General features: G+C 32.9%; 1 protein-coding gene across 1 annotated transcript in view; it reads left to right on the plus strand.

Moving 5' to 3' along the window:
- The window catches only part of adamtsl3 (ADAMTS-like 3), a 239481-nt gene that overhangs the window by 210513 nt on the left and 11231 nt on the right, over positions 1 to 17737 (plus strand). The window contains exons 24-30 of the mRNA XM_051115284.1: positions 2299 to 2481; positions 3053 to 3172; positions 4990 to 5205; positions 7062 to 7245; positions 13896 to 14100; positions 16076 to 16179; positions 16280 to 16494. Of these exons, the coding sequence (XP_050971241.1) occupies positions 2299 to 2481; positions 3053 to 3172; positions 4990 to 5205; positions 7062 to 7245; positions 13896 to 14100; positions 16076 to 16179; positions 16280 to 16494 (1227 nt within the window). The remainder of the gene's footprint in view (positions 1 to 2298; positions 2482 to 3052; positions 3173 to 4989; positions 5206 to 7061; positions 7246 to 13895; positions 14101 to 16075; positions 16180 to 16279; positions 16495 to 17737) is intronic.

Here is a 17737-nt window from a genome sequence, read left to right on the forward strand (position 1 = left end):
ACTGCTTTCAAACCTAATGTGTATTGGAACGGAGCGCGTGTTTGTACGAGAGTGCAGTCAGTAGGCGGTCAGCATGTAGAGATAAACATTTTGTATGTAATATATCTTTTTTTAATGCTCCATTTTTTCATCATCATCACGCAGTTATTGTTCCTGCGTACGTTTCTGCTCCCGGTGGAATTTCCCGCTCCAAGAAAGCAGAGGTCACAGCGGCGGCCGCTATTAATCCTACCTACATCTTAACAACATCACTTCCTGCCATCTTTGCAGGCATGCCTGACTGTTTACTGGTGCCAGAGTGTGTCAGTGCCCACGTGTGTGCTTGACACACACACACACACACCTCAAGGCCTCCGATGTGATTTTCCATTCCTAAGAGTGTGTCTATTCATTGGCTCTCAGACTAACGGCCGTATGTCAGTACTAATGTCTCCATTCGGCAGAACGGGGGACCATAAAACTCAGACTCCAATCCATGTGCTGCTCATTATTTTCAGCGGGGGCGTCTCATGGGAACTGGTTGGAGGGAGGCAATTTGCATTCATTGTGCCCATTTGTACAAGTAATTCGTGGCAATCTGCTGGCCTCTTGTTGATCTGCTCTTTGAATCAACATTTTCCGCGGTTTGATTTATTCGGCGCGGCCTTTGATGTTGACATATGAGTCTTTTAAGGGCACGATAGCAGTTGCCCCTAAATACTGGACCCTGTTCAGTGATTTGTCAAGAGCTTAGGTTTGTTTTTGAGAAAGTTGTTTTTAGACCAGTGCGTTTGGCACTTTTCCTGTATGGGGTGCAAAATAGGGTCTGAAAATCTAAATATATATCTATTTCAAATGGTAATTGTGAAACTCTGTGAAAAAAGGTCAAACTAAATATTATATAAATGATTTTATTTTATTTTTCATTTAATTTTTTTTATTTTTCATTTTTTATTTTATTTTATTTACTTCATTTTATTTAATATTTGATTTGATTTGATTTGATTGCAATTCTGGTCATAAACATTAAATAGTTATTTTATATTTTATTTTATTTTTAGTTTATTTGATTATTTTCAACTGATTTTGAGGAAAATATTTATTGAGAAGCTCTGAAGCTTTTTATGTTTTCTTTGTATTTATTTTATATTTATATGTTGTTATTTAGTTTAGATATGCTAGGTAAATATTATATGAACTTTTATTTTTTGTGTTAATTTTATAATTCTAGATTTTTATTTATATATAGTTAAAAAAAATTAAACATTAAATATTTATTAAATAATAATTATTTTAATATTATTTTATTTTATTATTTTCAACTAATTTTTAGAAAATATTAATTGAGAAGCTCTGAAGTTTAAAGTATTTTTTTTCATCTTGTTTAATATTTCATTTTTTATTTTATTTATTTTATTCACTTAATGTTTTATTTTATTTTATTTTATTTTATTTTATTTTATTTTATTTTATTTTATTTTATTATTTTATTTTTATTCTGGCAACCCTGGAAACGTTTTAGTTTTTTTCTTTATTTATCAATCATTAAACACAAATGGAATAATAATAATAATAACAACAACAGTAATAATAATAATAATAATAATAATAACAACAACAATGATAATTGTTTACTATTAATTATAATTAATATTAATAATAACAACAACAGTAGTTTTTATTATTAATTATAAATAATAATAATAATAATAATAATAGTAATAATAGTTACTATTATTATTTTATGTTGGCATGGTATTAATAATAATAATAACATTTTTGGGGCTTTCCGAATTATAAAGAAAATTAAAAATAAAATAAAGTGAAAAATAAAATGAAATGCAAATAAAAAATATTAAGAATATCCAATTTTATTATTGTTATTATCACCAGTGCTTGTTATTGTTGTTGTTATGTCATAATTCATAATTTATTTACATTTTTGCTGAACTATTTTATTTGTTATTCTATATTATTCAGTCTAGAAAGTCATGAGGTAATAAAATATAAAATATTAAATAAAAATGGAAAATAAAATAGTTTTCACAATCAATATTTTCAGAATCACCGTTTTCAGGGCGAGGTTTGACGTGTTTAAAAAACACCGTCTTTTTCTGCAATGCTAATTTTATTTTAAATAATAGTTCTTGTAAAATATCTGACATTTCTATCAACATACATTTTGTCTGTCAAACACCTTTAAAAAGTAACAGGACACCTAAAGTGTACCCTCCTCAAAGAAAGCGGTGATTAGCGTCAGCTCCAGGCTCCAGTGTGAATTGATTGATTGAGAGCGACCTGCCGTTTGTCTCTGAACAGGTGTCCCGCGGCCAACAGTGAGCTGGCACCGCAAGGAGGGTCCGCTGGCCGCCAGCGCCAGCCCTCTCCCGGACGGATCTCTGCTCCTGAGAAACCTCACACCGCAAGACTACGGCACCTACTCCTGCGTGGCTGCCAACAGCGTCGGAAAGTCGGTGGCCTCCAGCCTGCTACGTGTGGCGGGTGAGTAGCGATTCCCACAGCGGCCGTATGTCAGTCCACACTTCGCCGGGTGACAGGGAAATCCTCGCACGACAGCGTTTCGCTGCTCAGTGAACCGCGCTCTGTGGGTTGGCTCGCTTTCCGACAAAGTCAGCGAACTCAGCGGGAGATTTGCGAGTCGCTTATTGATATTGGCATCGCTTGGCGCGCCTCGTTGAGGAATAACGTGAGACCTACGGCCTGCAGGGGTGGTAAAATCCATTTTTAAGGCAAAATGAAGAAATATTTCCCTCTTTATAGAAGCCGTTTGTCTCTGGGGATCTTATAGGCCTCAAACAGAAGGCATTTAGATGGCCTCAGATGACATGAGTTTCCTCCTCCGTATCTCATTAATTGAGCTCATTTCTGTCTCCATCACAGTCAAAACGGGCTGTAATCTCTCCGCCGATTGGGCAAAACCTCTAACTAGGAGTAATAATTCAGCTACTTGAGGTCGTTCAACCATCAAAGGAACAATCTACCTGTAGGAATGCTTTGGTTGATTGCGTTTGATGGTGAGATGTTTGATGACACAGTGCTGTCTTGATGCCAGGAGGAGCTGTGGGCGAATCTGAGCACCAGGCTTCAAAGGAGATGAATAGGAAGAGGGTTTTGATGGCCTCTGTGATCGGCACCAGCATCACGGTTAAACCTGGAGATACCTTACGGATAGGTAAAGTGCTTTCATGTGGTTTAAACGATACATTCTTGCAAATAAAGGTTCCAAAAGGGGTTATTTTGTAGCAGTGCCATAGGAAAATCATTTTGGGTTTCCTCAAAAAACACTTTTTTTCTTTAGTGTGAAGAGCATTTTAATAATCTACAGAACTTTTTTCCACTATAAAGAACCTTTTGTGCAATTGATGTTGAAGATTCTTCATAGAACCATTAATGGCAATAAAGAATCTATTTTTAAGAGTGATAAGCTTGTTTTGAAATTTAAACCCCTAATTATTGGTCCTGCCAACATAATTTGTCATTTTTATTGTATATTAAAGTTCATGCGTTATTGGTTTATCGCATCTAAAGTATTTTTACACCTACAGACATTAATATTATTTATCACAAATACTTTCCTTATTTATATGTAAATTAGAATAAAAGAAAAAAAAGGAGGAATGTAAATGTTTGTGTATTAGTTTATTCATTCATTCATGCAGAAAGAGTAACCGTATGTTCAAAAATCTAGGATGAAATGTACTATTTAAAATAAATTTCATTTAGTATTTTTAGAAAAGCATGAAATTAATAGTTTTAATTTATGAATACAATTATATATTTATTTATTTATTTATTTAGGAAGTGTAAAAGTATATTCAAAAATTTAGGATGAAATGTACAATTTAAAAACATTTAATTTAGTGTTTTTAGAAAAACATAAAATTCATAGTTTTGATTTATTAATTAAGGTTTTATTAAGTTAAATAATAATAAAAAAACATTGAAAATCATATTTTAATGATTATTTTTTTATGTTTCCAGTTCAGTGTTTTAGTGTTATTTTAGTATCATTGAGGTACTATTATGATTTTTATATTTTGAATTATTTTTTATTTTTGTATTTTATTTGTTTGTTTTGTTAATTTATTAATTAATTCATTCATTCATTCAGGAGGTGTAAGAGTATATTAAAAATCTAGGATGAAATGTACAATTTAAAAACATTTAATTTAGTGTTTTTAGAAAAGCATAAAATTCATAGTTTTGATTTATGAGTTAAATAAGGGCTTTAAAAAACATTTTAAATATCGCATTTTAATGAATAGTTTTGTATTTGTTTCCAGTCCAGTGTTTCAGTGTTATTTAGATTCAGTTATGTTTTTTTTTTTTTATATATATATATTTTGAATAATTTTATTTTGTTTGTTTGTTTTATTAATTAATTTATTTATTTATTCAGGAAGTATAAAAGTATATTCAAAAATCTAGGATGAAATGTACTATTGAAATACATTTAAATTAGTGTTTTTAGAAAATATTTTTTATTTTATTTTATTTTATTTTATTTTATTTTATTTTATTTTAGATTTCAATTAATGTTAATTTCAGGTATTTCAAGGAAGTGCTTTTATGGTTTTAGTTTTAATTAACTACTTATAACTCTAATTCAAATATGTAAAAATCCTTAAAACAGGATTGTTTTGTTTTTTTGTTTTTTCAACCACACTGGCAATTTCACTTGTTTCACAGAGTAAATGTGTTGTATTTGAAGGATTTGAAGATATTTTACCTGGCTAACTACAAAATTACAAAAACATGAATTGCTAGCAAGTTGCTAATTAAGGACTGGAGTTTACTGTATGCTGCTGTAGCCCCTTATTGTTTCTCTGAGTGTAAAAGTTCAGATTTCCTGTAAGACTAAGAGTCTAAATGCTCTTCTTAGTGCATGTTTTGCACACTTCAGTGAATAAATGTCTTGTTTTTAAGTCTAATTACAAATGACAGATGTCAACCCCATTTCCTCTTAAAATTCACCCATAACCTCTTCAGGTTGTCCGGTGGTCCCCAGTCACAGAAAGCCCATCAAGTGGTCGTATCAGAACCAGACCCTGAAGCAGAGTCCAGGCGTGAGCCACCGCATGCTGGTGGGGGGACGAGTCTTGGAAATGAACACGCACGGAGGGAAGTTTGACGGACGATACGAGTGCCAAACACAAACCAACAACCAGCAGCGTCTCACGGCATGGATTCATGTGCTTTCACAGGGTTAGTGTGAATAAAAACAATATGGGTGAAGAAACTCAGAGCTCTCTTTAGTTTTAGAAATACATACTACAGCTCACTGTGCAGTGTGCACTGTATGCATGTATGGATAGCCACGTGATCTGTGCAGCATACCACAATGCTGTTTTTACACTAAACATGCAAAATCGCAATTAGTTTTTTTCCCCCAAAATCTTAGTGAGCTGCCTGCGTAGGCAGCATTTTCAAGCATTAGATGCACACTCTCGATGTGAAGGCGAAAAAAAAAAAAAAAGTGTGTGAATGATGAATAGCTGTAGTCTTCTGATGAAACCCAACACCCAGAATAGACAGGAAAGTAAAACTTGACTGCGCTATGTTGAAGGTTTGGACATGAATTGGACTTCAGTTCTGTCTTGTCAAAAACCAAGCGCTCAGACTCAGAAAGCTCATTTGTGTCTTGTTAAAGCTGCATGTCTTCCTTTCAGTTCCCGCACAATGCCAGGAATTTTAAAAGGCAGAGACGATAGTGTAGATATTCAGGCCCTGATTCCTAGAAACCTTTAAGGGCTAGTAAATGGCCTCTATAACCTCTCACTTTGAATCAGGCGATTTGGCAGCCTACTTGAGTAATAGTGCTGCTTCTCTGAAAGTGCTTTCCTGATGCCATCATATTGATTCGTGCCGTACCCGTTTCATCCACTATAATTGCAGTTCACAGGCTTCATGTCTGGACATGCAGCATATATAGGTGCCATATCGTATATACATTTTAAGTCAAAAGTTTACATATACCTTGCAGAATCTACAAAATGTTAATTATTTTGTCAAAATAAGAGCGATCATACAAAATGCATGTTATTTTTAATTTTGTAGTGACCTGAATAAGACATTTTACATAAAAGATGTTTACATATAATCCACAAGAGAAAATAATAGTTGAAATGACCCTGTTCAAAAGTTTACATACGCTTGATACTTAGTACTGTGTCTTTTTTTTTTTGTTTAGTGATAGTTGTTCATGAGTCCGTTGTTTGTCCTGAACAGTTAAACTGTCTGCTGTTCTTCAGAAAAGTCCTTCAGGTTCCACAAATTATTAGTTTTTTCAGGATTTTTGTGTATTTGAACCCTTTCCAACAAGGATTGTATGATTTTGAGATGCATCTTTTCACACTGAGGACAATGATGGATTAAGAGCTGGGGGGGGGGGGTTCAAAACTTTTGAACGGAATGAGGATGTGTAAATTTTTGCTATTTTGCCTAAATATCATATTGTTTTCATTTAGTACTGCCCTTCAGGAGCTGCAGAATATATTTACATGTTTTCCAGAAGACAAAATAAGTTAAATTTACCCTGATTTTCAAATTCAAAAAGTTTTCACCCCCTGGCTCTTAATGCGTCGTTTTTCCTTCTGGAGCATCAGTGAGTGTTTGAACCTTATGTAGTAGTTGCATATGAGTCCCTCAGTTGTCCTCAGTGTGAAAAGATGGATCTCAAAATGTTGGAAAGGGTTCAATTACACAAAAATGCTGAAAAAACAAATAATTTGTGGGACCTGAAGGTTTTATTTGAAGAACAGCAGGCATTTTAATTGTTCAGAAAAAACAAGGGACTCATGAACTCAAAAAAAAAAAAAAAAAAAAGAACAGCTGTGGATCGTTCAGGTAGCTACATAGTATTAAGAATCAAGCGTATGTAAACTGTAACACAGGGTCATTTTTATAAAATTCAGCTACTATTTTATCTTGTGGACTATATGTAAACTTTTATGTGAATCTGCAAAGTGTATGTAAACTTTTGACTTCATCTGTAGATATCTAATGTCTTTTGATCAGTTTAAATAGTATGTTTATTTCTCTCTGTCTTTTTCGGGTTGTAGAGTTTGAGTGGCGTTTGGGTGAGTGGAGCACATGCAGCGCTTCCTGTGGCAACAGAGGTACTCAGATGAAGAAGGTTCAGTGTCTGACGTCAGAGGGCCAAGAGATGCCTCGTTCGGTCTGTCATCATCTTTCCAAACCGATCAGTCAACCTCGGCCATGCAACCTGCTGGACTGCCCTCCCAGGTACACTTCCTTAAGCAAATAATAAAAATGCTTATAGAAATAGCTCACCCCAAAATGCTGAAAATGTCCTCACCCTCAGGCCATCCAAGATGAGTTTGTTTCTTCATCCAAACAGATTTGGAGAAATGTAGCATTACATCACTTGCTCACCAATGGGTCCTAGAAAATGGGTGCCATCAGAGTCCAAACAGCTGATTAAAAACATTCCCTGTTGTTCTCTCACATCAAAATCCATTCACATGTGTATATTTCTCTTGTGAATCAGATGAGAAAACCTCTTCACTGGAAAAAATGTTATGGATAGAAGACAAGTAGGCATTAAAACACCTTAATTATTAATTTGTTTTTTACAAACACATAGTTTTTAGCTTCACAAGACATTAACTGACAGACTGGTGTTGTGTGGATTATTTATATTTAGCTGTTTGGACTCTCATTCTGACGGCACCTATTCACTACTATGTAATGTAATGCTACATTTTTCTAAATGTCCTCACCCTAAGGCCTTTCAAGATCTGGATGAGTTTGTTTCTTCATCTGAACAGATTTGTAGAAATACAGCATTGCATCACTTGCTCACCAATGGATCCTCTGCAGTGAATGGGTGCCGTCAGAATGAGAGTCCAAACATCGCAATAATCCACAAGTCCACTCCTTGTTGTCCTCTCACATCAGACTCCACCCATATATTTGTTTATGAACTGTTTTGGACTGTTTTCACTTCTAAACAGTGTTTGATCTGTGCATATTTCTTTCCTGATTCAGACAAGATGACTTTTTCACTGGGGGAAATATTATGGATAGAGGACTAGTAGCCATTAAAACACCTTAATGGTGGATTTGGTTTTTACAAATACAGTTTTTAGCTTCACAAGATTTTAGCTGATGGACTGGAGTGGTGTGGATTACTTGTGGATTATTGTGAGGTTTTTATGAGCTGTTTGAACTCTCATTCTGACGGCACCCATTCAATAATATGTAATGTAATGCTAAATTTCTCTAAATGTCCTCACCCTAAGGCCTTTCAAGATGTAGATGAGTTATATAATATTTCTTCTTCTGAACAGATTTGTAGAAATGTAGCATTATATCACTTGCTCACCAATGGATCCTCTGCAGTGAATGGGTGCCATCAGAGACCAAACAGCTGATAAAAACATCACAATAATCCACAAGTAATCCACACCAGTCCAGTGCATCAGTTAACATCTTATTAAGCAAAAAGTTGTGTGTTTGCACAAATCCATCAAGGTTTTTTAGCATCACTTCTGGCCAAAATATGAGTCCATAATAATAATGCATAATAACAATCTCCTATCGTCCTCTCACCTCAAAATCCACCCACATATTTGTTTCTGAACTGTTTTGGACTGTTTTCACTTGTAAACAGTGCTTGATCTAAGCATATTTCACTAGTGATTCAGACAAGATTACTTTTTTACTATAGAAAGAAGTATTATGAATAAATGACTCTAATGAAAGATTTGTTTATTCCTAGCAAGCAGCTTTTCACTTAACAATATGTTAATTGATGGAGTAGTGTGGATTACTTGTGGATTATTGTGATACTTTTATCAGCTGTTTGGACTCTCATTCTGACGGCACCCATCCACTGCAGAGGATCCATTGGTGAGCAAGTGATGTAATGCTCTATTTCTACAAATTTGTTCAGATGAAGAAACAAACTCATCTACATCTTGAAAGGCCATAGGGTGAGGACATTTAGAAAAATGTAACATTACATTACATAGTAGTGAATGGGTGCCGTCAGAATGAGAGTCCAAACAGCTAAATATAAATAATCCACACAACTCCAGTCTATCAGTTAATGTCTTGTGAAGCTAAAAACTGTGTGTTTGTAAAAAAGTAGATAAACCAACTCATCTTTGACGGCCTATATATTTCTATATATTCTGGTTTACTGAAAGTAATTAAATTCATGTAGATAAACTGGATAATTTCTCCACTATCTGAAAAAAGGATCCATTTTCATTACTTAGACAACATCTTGGAAGATTATAATGGGAAAAAACAATCAGGATTGGGTGCAATGTAAACAAATCCATAAAAACTGCAATGTCGTGCTATCAGACCTGCTCTATAATTACCCCAGTTTTCTGGCCGTTAGCGATTCAGAAGTCTGACACAGTGACAGTCTCTCTGTCTTTGATAAACGAGCGTCTGCTGACGGATCTCTCTATAGACTTTAATATAAAGAGAGCAGAACCCTTCACAAGTCTGCGAGCTGTGATGCATTTGACTGCGAGCAGCACCCCGGTTCTCTGATTCCCAGCCAAAGTGCCTCTCTCCATCAAACAGCCCATCTATCATTCCCTTCCCAGCATCAGTCTTTTTCAGGGGCCGTGCAGACGCTCAACGAAGCGCATGAATCAAACTCTATGAGTCCAATGGGGCCGGAGAAGAGCAGATATCAGCTGTCAGTGTAAAAGAGCTTTTTTTTTTGTCAGTGCACTAGTCTGGCCGGATAAACCCCTGTGGGGTTACCATTTCAACACAATGCAGAAATCAGACTGATTACAGTAAAAAAGTAATGTGAAAATGACCAGAGACAGAAATGAGTTTTTCCAGTAAAGGGCAATATTTATCCCCTGGACTTGATTTCCAGGACTTTTTAAGGGCGGTTTTAATAATTACCTTTATTAAATATATTTATGGTGACTTGAATGTCAAATGCTGATGACAAATACTTAAATGTAACCAGTTATTGCAATCAATTCTAATACTATAAACTGACGCCAGTAGGATTTTATCAACATCAACAAAACAACATGGAACAGAAGCTACATCTGATATGCTTACACGTTTATTTACATTAAAGATCCTTGCACACCGAATATTTTTTCATATTCATCATTTGTCACACACACAGGCTCATAATTGTCAAAAAACACCTCTCAAAATGTTTGCTACGGATGCGAAAAATGCAGAAAATTGAACCCGATCTGAATTTTTTTTTATGATGGACGAAAGTGTGTAATCGTGATTGACACAATGTGAGGTTGTTTTACTCATTTATGTATTTGATTCATTGATTTAGAGACCAAGATAACTAAATGCATGTAGATAAACTGGGTAATTACTCCAATGCCTGAACAAATGGATCCATTTTCATTATTTATAAAACATTTTGAAAAATTAGATTTGAAAAACCAGTATCAGTATTGGGTGCAATTAAAAACAGTAAAAAAAATAAATAAATAAATGTGGTACAATGTACAATATTAATTTATTTAAATTTAATTTTTATTTATTTATTTATTTACATGTGTTTTACCTGTATTTGCATGTTGCGTTGTGTTGTAGGGTTAACGGAAATGTCCATAAAATTACAGCATGTCCTGGCAGAAAATTACCTGTACATTTTCAGATTTTATTTTATTTTATTTTATTTTATTTATTATTTAATTTAATTTAATTATTTATTTATTTATTTTTAAGATTTTCAATGAGAAAATTGGCTAAAAAATTGCAGAATTCACCATCAGCGGTGACTAATCTCATTATATCTCATTGGCTGTTGCATTTATAAGTTCAACATAAACGTCTGTGATTGGTTGTAATGCTTAACACTGCAAAAATGTGAGAAAACAAAAATCTGATGCAATATGACCTGATCTAAATGCAATACCACAATAGACTTCTCTTTCAATTTCACATTTCACTTTAATCACAAGAGCCATAATATATTTAGCTTATTTTCTTGACCCCGTATTTTGAATTTTTTCATTTTGGGGGCATTTTCACCCCCAACCCTCTATTAATTTCTATTTATCACCATACTTTTTATAAAGACAGTATGAAATGTAATTTGCACTTCTGTAATGTGATCTATTTTTCCCCTTTTTGCCTTGGTTGCATCAGCAAAATACAAGTTAATAAGCGTAATTTATTTGCATTTTTTATATTTAAGCATCTGTAAAAAGCACAATAAGGACATATTTTAAAAAATGTCAAAATTTTGATTGTAAAAGAGCAGTTTAGTGAACCGAATAATATTAGCACGCGCTGTACTCTCCCTCTTTCGCAAGCAGGAGTTTTGTGCAGAGAAAAATATTCTAGCTTGAATCATTAGCATAGTCCACGTTTCATATGGCGAGCTGATTGATTGAGGGTTTCAGGGTTTCTCGGAGAACACAGGATAGATAGTGCACACGAACGCTCTCCGACTTCTATACGTCCATGCCAAAAACATCATCTGATTATTGCCATGCGTCTGGACTCGGCGCATGAATCATATGGCTCTGTGAAAGCGTTTAGCGTCAGTTCAGAGCCATCAGCGGGAGATCCTCTCACAAAGCGTGTCTTTGTTACTGCTTCTCTCGCTCTAACACAACCCCAAATGCCCCGCAGAGGCTCCCAGCTCCCCAGTGACTCGGGTACAAGCTGTGCTTTTTCAAAAACCAAATATATCCAGCCGTACGTATCCACTGTTGAAATGTATGGAGATATATATTCTTGTCGGTTTGGAATGGCACGTCTCCAGAGTTGGCTAGAAGACTGAGGTTTGTTAGCTTGTGTTTAACTGTGCGAGTACAAAGAAAGGTGGTAATACGCAGCTAGATTTAAATGTCCACTCTATGATAGGATGCAACAGGTGTGAAGATAAATCATGTCCTGTAATAATTCCGATGACATTTGCAGTGCGTTTTTTTTCCTTGTCAGTAATGTTGTTTACAGCTGAAGTGTGTAATTTCTGCACCACATGGATCTGTAATAATAAAAAACAAAACAAAATAGTGGATTATAATTATAATACCCATTTTGAAGCTCTTCTGACTTTGAACTAGAAAAACGTTCAGTTTTGATTATTGAGCTAAAAAAAAAAAAAGAAGTGTTTTGTTACGTCTTTTTTACTTTTTTACTATTATTTGGCTGTATTTTTGGCTGAAATTAAGGCATTTATATACAAAACTGAATCACAAAAGGCAAAAATAAGATTTGTTTTTGAGATGGATGCTGGTTGCAATGCAAGTTCAAGAGGTCACATGACAACAGTAACATATTTTTAATATGTTATTATTTTTAATATATTATTCATGGATTATTTAGCTAATATACAATACCATTCAAAAAAGGTGAGTAAGATTTTATTTTATTTTATTTTATTTTATTTTATTTTATTTTATTTTTTATTTATTTTTTATTTATTTTATTTTAATGCATTAAATTGGTCAAAAGAGACCAAAACATTGTACATTGTTTTTTAAATAGTTCTGTTATTTATATATGTGTGTATAATATATGTGTTTTTAGCATACTACAATTTGGATCATTTTGAATATATTATTCATGGATTATTTTGCTTTTAATCTATAATATACAATACCATTCAAAAGTTTGAGGCGAGAATGATTTTATTTTATTTTATTTTATTTTATTTTATTTTTATTTTAATGCATTTTGAGGCATTACATTGGTCAAAAGTGATATATTAAATATAATTTATATATTAAATATTAAATACATACATAATAAATAGATACATATATATATATATATATATATATATATTTATATATATATATATATATGTATATACTTATATATATATATATATATTAAATGCTGTTTTTAGCATACTACCATTTGGATTATTTTCAATATATTATTCATGGATTATTTTGCTTTTAATCTATAATATACAATACCAGTCAAAAGTTTGAGATGAGTACAATTTTATTTATTTTATTTTATTTTATTTTAATGCATTTTAATGCATTTTGAGGCATTACATTGGTCAAAAGTGATATATTAAATATAATTTATATATTAAATATTAAATACATACATAATAAATAGATACATATATATATATATATATATATATATATATATATGTATATACTTATATATATATATATATATATATTAAATGCTGTTTTTAGCATACTACCATTTGGATTATTTTCAATATATTATTCATGGATTATTTTGCTTTTAATCTATAATATACAATACCAGTCAAAAATTTGAGATGAGTACAATTTTATTTGTTTTATTTTATTTTATTTTAATGCATTTTCTTGCAATAAATTTACATTGTTTTTTAAATATTGTGTTATTTTCATAAATATATATGAAAATTCAGCATTACATCACAGGAAAATGTATTTTACAATTTACAATTTATTTCACAACTTTACAGTTTTTACTGTATTTTCGATCAAAAAAACAGCCTTAGTGAGCATAAAATGCTTCTTTAAAAAACAATAAATAAATAAAATAAACTCTTACCCGCCCAAACTTTTAATCTTACCACTTACTGAAAACTGTGTAGTATTCCATGAATAGCATACAGTTAGGATCTCCGAAATATATTTTTTGGCACTCTGAAACATGAAACAAGAAACATGAAGTCGTGACTTCTGGATCATCAATCATTCTGGAAACGAAAGGTCAAGTTGAGTGCATTGCATTGTGGGATACACTCACACAGAGTACTTTGTTGCATACTGCACATTCTCAAACATATATAGGTCATCTGCATATTTCATGCGTACAGAAAATTTCTGGTTGATTGCGCATTATTTTATATTTCATTTCATCATTAAAAAAGTACTCACATCAGCATTTTAAATCCTTTTGAAGCTCTCCTGACTGTTCTCTTTCTCTTTTTCTGTGTTTGTCAGTTGGGTGTCAACTGTGTGGTCCAGATGCTCCAGTTCCTGTGGGCGGGGCTTCAGAGAGAGGCGTGTCTCCTGTCAGCAGGTGGAGGCATCAGGGAGCGTGAGGGTTTTGTCCAGCACAGCGTGTGAAGGATCTCCTCGACCTGAGGACAGGGAAGAGTGCAGCTCACACGCGTGTGTGGAGTGGCTCACCGGCCCCTGGGGGAAGGTACGTTTACTGACACCTTCATATGCAGTATATTCTGATCTCTTTAATGTGGAAAAATGATCTAAAATGGTGCGTATAACTAGTGATAAAGCAATATAATAGTCAGGCCGATGAATCGTTTGATATCTGGCTATCTGTTTTTGAAATCATTGGCTTTGGCCAGTAGCCAGTATAGCAGGTATTCTAAATGTTGATATTGATGGTAATCAATGAAAACTCATATTAGTCAGCAGTTGTCAAAATAATTTACACTCTAGGGATTCATTACTAAACCGTTACAGTACTATTCAAAACTTTGGGGAGATTTTTTAATGTTTAAAGTCTCTTCTGCTCACCATGGCTGGATTTCTTTGATCAAAAATATGGTGGAAACATTAATATTGTTTTTTTTTTTTTTTTTGTCATATGATCTTACAGAAATCATTTTAATATGATTATTTGCTGTTCAAAAGTATATTATCAATGTTTAAAACTGGTGCTGCTTAATATTTTTTTTTTTAATAAATAAAAAAGTATTACTTTTTTATTTATTATTAACTTGTTAATTTTTTTTTGTTTATTTGTAATCATTGTAGATTTGTGAATTGTTTGTGTTTTATTATTTGTCATTAAATATTACTTCAATTTAAAATATTGTTGAAGTCAAAGATAATATTCAGTGAGGGAGAAATGTAATAAGTATTAATTTAAACTTAAATTAAAAAAACGTAAAATTTTACTTCTGTAATTTAAAATATTGTTAAATAAATATTGTTAAAATTAAATATTGTTAAAATATTGAGTCAAAGATGATACTCAGTGAGGGAAAATTGAATAAAAGTATTTTTTTATTAACCTTAACCTTATAATTATTGGTAAATGGTAAATTGTTATTTGTAGATTATTTGTATTTTTTTATTTGTTTGTCATTGAATTTTACTTCAGTAATTTAAAATATTGTTTAAATCAAAGATGATATTCAGTGAGGAAAAATGTAATAATAATTAGTAATTTGTTATTTGTAAATTATTTGTTTTGTTTTTATTTATTTATAATTGAATTTTACTTCAGTAATTAAAAATGTTTGAGTCATAGATGATATTCAGTGAGGAAAAAACTAAAAAAAAAAAAAAGCTAACTTATGTGTTTATTTGTAATTATTGGTATTTTGTAAATTATTGATATTGATTCAAAAATATTTGTCATAAAATTTTACTTCCGTAATTTTATTTATTATAAACTTATTGATTTTATTTATTTATTTGTAATTATTGGTCATTTGTTATTTGATTTTTTTTTTTTTTTCATTGAATTTTTGAATAAAACTATTACTTTTTCTGAATAAAAGTATTTTTTATTTAGTATTAACTTTTTAATTCATTTGCAATTATTGGCAATTCGTTATTTGTAAATTATTTGTATTGTTTATGTATTTGTCACTGAATTTTACTTCTGTAGTTTAAAATATAGTTTGAGTCAAAAATTATATTCACTGAGGAAAAAATGAATAAAAGTATTACTTTTATTTTTATTATTTTATTTATTAACTTATTTATATATTTATTTGCAATTATTGGTAATTTGTTGCTTTTAAATTATTTATATTTTTTATTTGTCATTGAATTTTACTACAGCAATTTAAAATATTCAAGTCAAAGATGATATTCAGTGAGGGGACAAATTTAAGCAGAATTTCCCTTTGGGAACTGATGGGAATGTGGCATATTAAGAAAATAAACTGGGTTACTTTAATAACTTAATGATTCATGCAGAAAGTCTAAAAAGTAATTTAAAGTTATGAAATTACCAATAAAAAATACTGTCCAGTTACAGAATCTAAAAATATGCACTTCTTACACAATCATATAACATCTCATGTTATTTACCAGATACCCATAATCAGTTTTATATAGCTTATGCCTGTTTAGTATCACAGCAGCTGCATTTGTTCATTTTCATCCTCATTATATTTATTGTCATGCTGTGATGTTCACAGTGCACAGGTCGCTGTCTGGGGCCTGCGGTGGCCACGCAGAGCAGAACCGTGTCATGCAAACACTTCAGCAACTCCACGTCCAAAACCTGCGACCCAAAAGAAAGGTGCCAGACTTGTTATGGAATATTCAGCATCACATATTCTCACACGCAGAGCTCTGCTAACGTGTTATTTCTCATTATGTGATTCTCAAACACCTTTCAGGCCGTCACCCGTGAGGAACTGCTCGTCAGAGATGTGCGACGTGCACTGGAAGGTGTTCCCGTGGAGGACGTGCACGGCGGCGTGCGGCAGTGGCTTCCAGTCCCGTCGTGTTGAATGCATCCATCGCCAAAACAAAAAAACCCTCCCCGACCTGCACTGCGCCTGGCAACGGCGGCCTTCAACCTGGCAACACTGCAACATCACTTCCTGTGGCAGTGAGTCTCTTTTTCACCTTGTTATAAACCAGATCGCCGGTACGATTCGAGGAATGTTTGCCCTCGTTCGCCACCTTTAGAGTGTTCGTGTTTTATTAGGGAAAATATTAGCGACCTGAGGGCAAAATATATTGGCTTGTTCCGTCACTCTCCAAGTCAAAGTTATCACAACGTCCCAAGAGAGCTCGCTCTCGTTCGCAGGTTTTTCTTAAGCACGGTCATTTCAGGAATCCAAACGTCTGCTTTTTGTTCTTCGCTCTTCTGCGGTGAAACTTAATGAAACATCATTTTTGTGTCACTTCACTTGTTTCTGGGTGCAGAAATATTTAATAAAACAACACCAATAAATGAACTTATATTGTTTTTAGAGTGTGAAGCAGCGGTCACAGTAGACTTCACACTGCAGCGAACAGGATATGATATCACGCTCTAAGGATTCTCTTTTTGAGAAACAATAAATGATATTACATTTAAGAAGACTGTGACATTTAGATCCCCTATTCAGGGCTGCCACACCTTGGTCAATTTCAAATTCAAGGACCTTTCAAGGACTTTCCAGGTTCAATACCCTCAAATTCAAGGACTTAATGTGGGGACTAGGGGTGTGACGAAACACTTGTCTCACGAGACAAGATGAGACACGAGACTGGGTTCAGGAGAACGAGACGAGACAAGATTTTTAAACTTTTCTTAAGAAATCCTCAATGATGAAATATATAGGGAAAATAGTCTTTTATTCAACTGAAAAAGACAAAATGCAAAAAAATGAAGGTGAATTTTGAACTTTATGAAATTAAACTTCCATTTTAATGAATTTTGATGCAGGTGCATCTCAATAAATTTGAATGTTGTGGAAAAGTTCATTTATTTCAGTAATTCAGCTCAAATTGTGAAACTTATGCATGAAATAAATTCAATGCACACAGACTGAAGTAGTTTAAGTCTTTGGTTCTTTTAATTGTGATGATTTTGGCTCACATTTAACAAAAACCCACCAATTCACTATCTCAACTAATTATAACACTTCATAAACATTTTTAGTGAATTGTTGGCCTTCTGGAAAGTATGTTAATTTACTGTATATGTACTCAATACTTGGTAGGGGCTCCTTTTGCTTTAATTACTGCCTCAATTCGGGGTGGCATGGAGGTGATCAGTGCGTGGCACTGCTGAGGTGGTATGGAAGCCCAGGTTTCTTTGACAGTGGCCTTTAGCTCATCTGCATTTTTTGGTCTCCTGTTTC

Source organism: Labeo rohita, chromosome 7, assembly GCF_022985175.1.
Source record: "Labeo rohita strain BAU-BD-2019 chromosome 7, IGBB_LRoh.1.0, whole genome shotgun sequence".
NCBI lineage: Eukaryota > Metazoa > Chordata > Actinopteri > Cypriniformes > Cyprinidae > Labeo > Labeo rohita.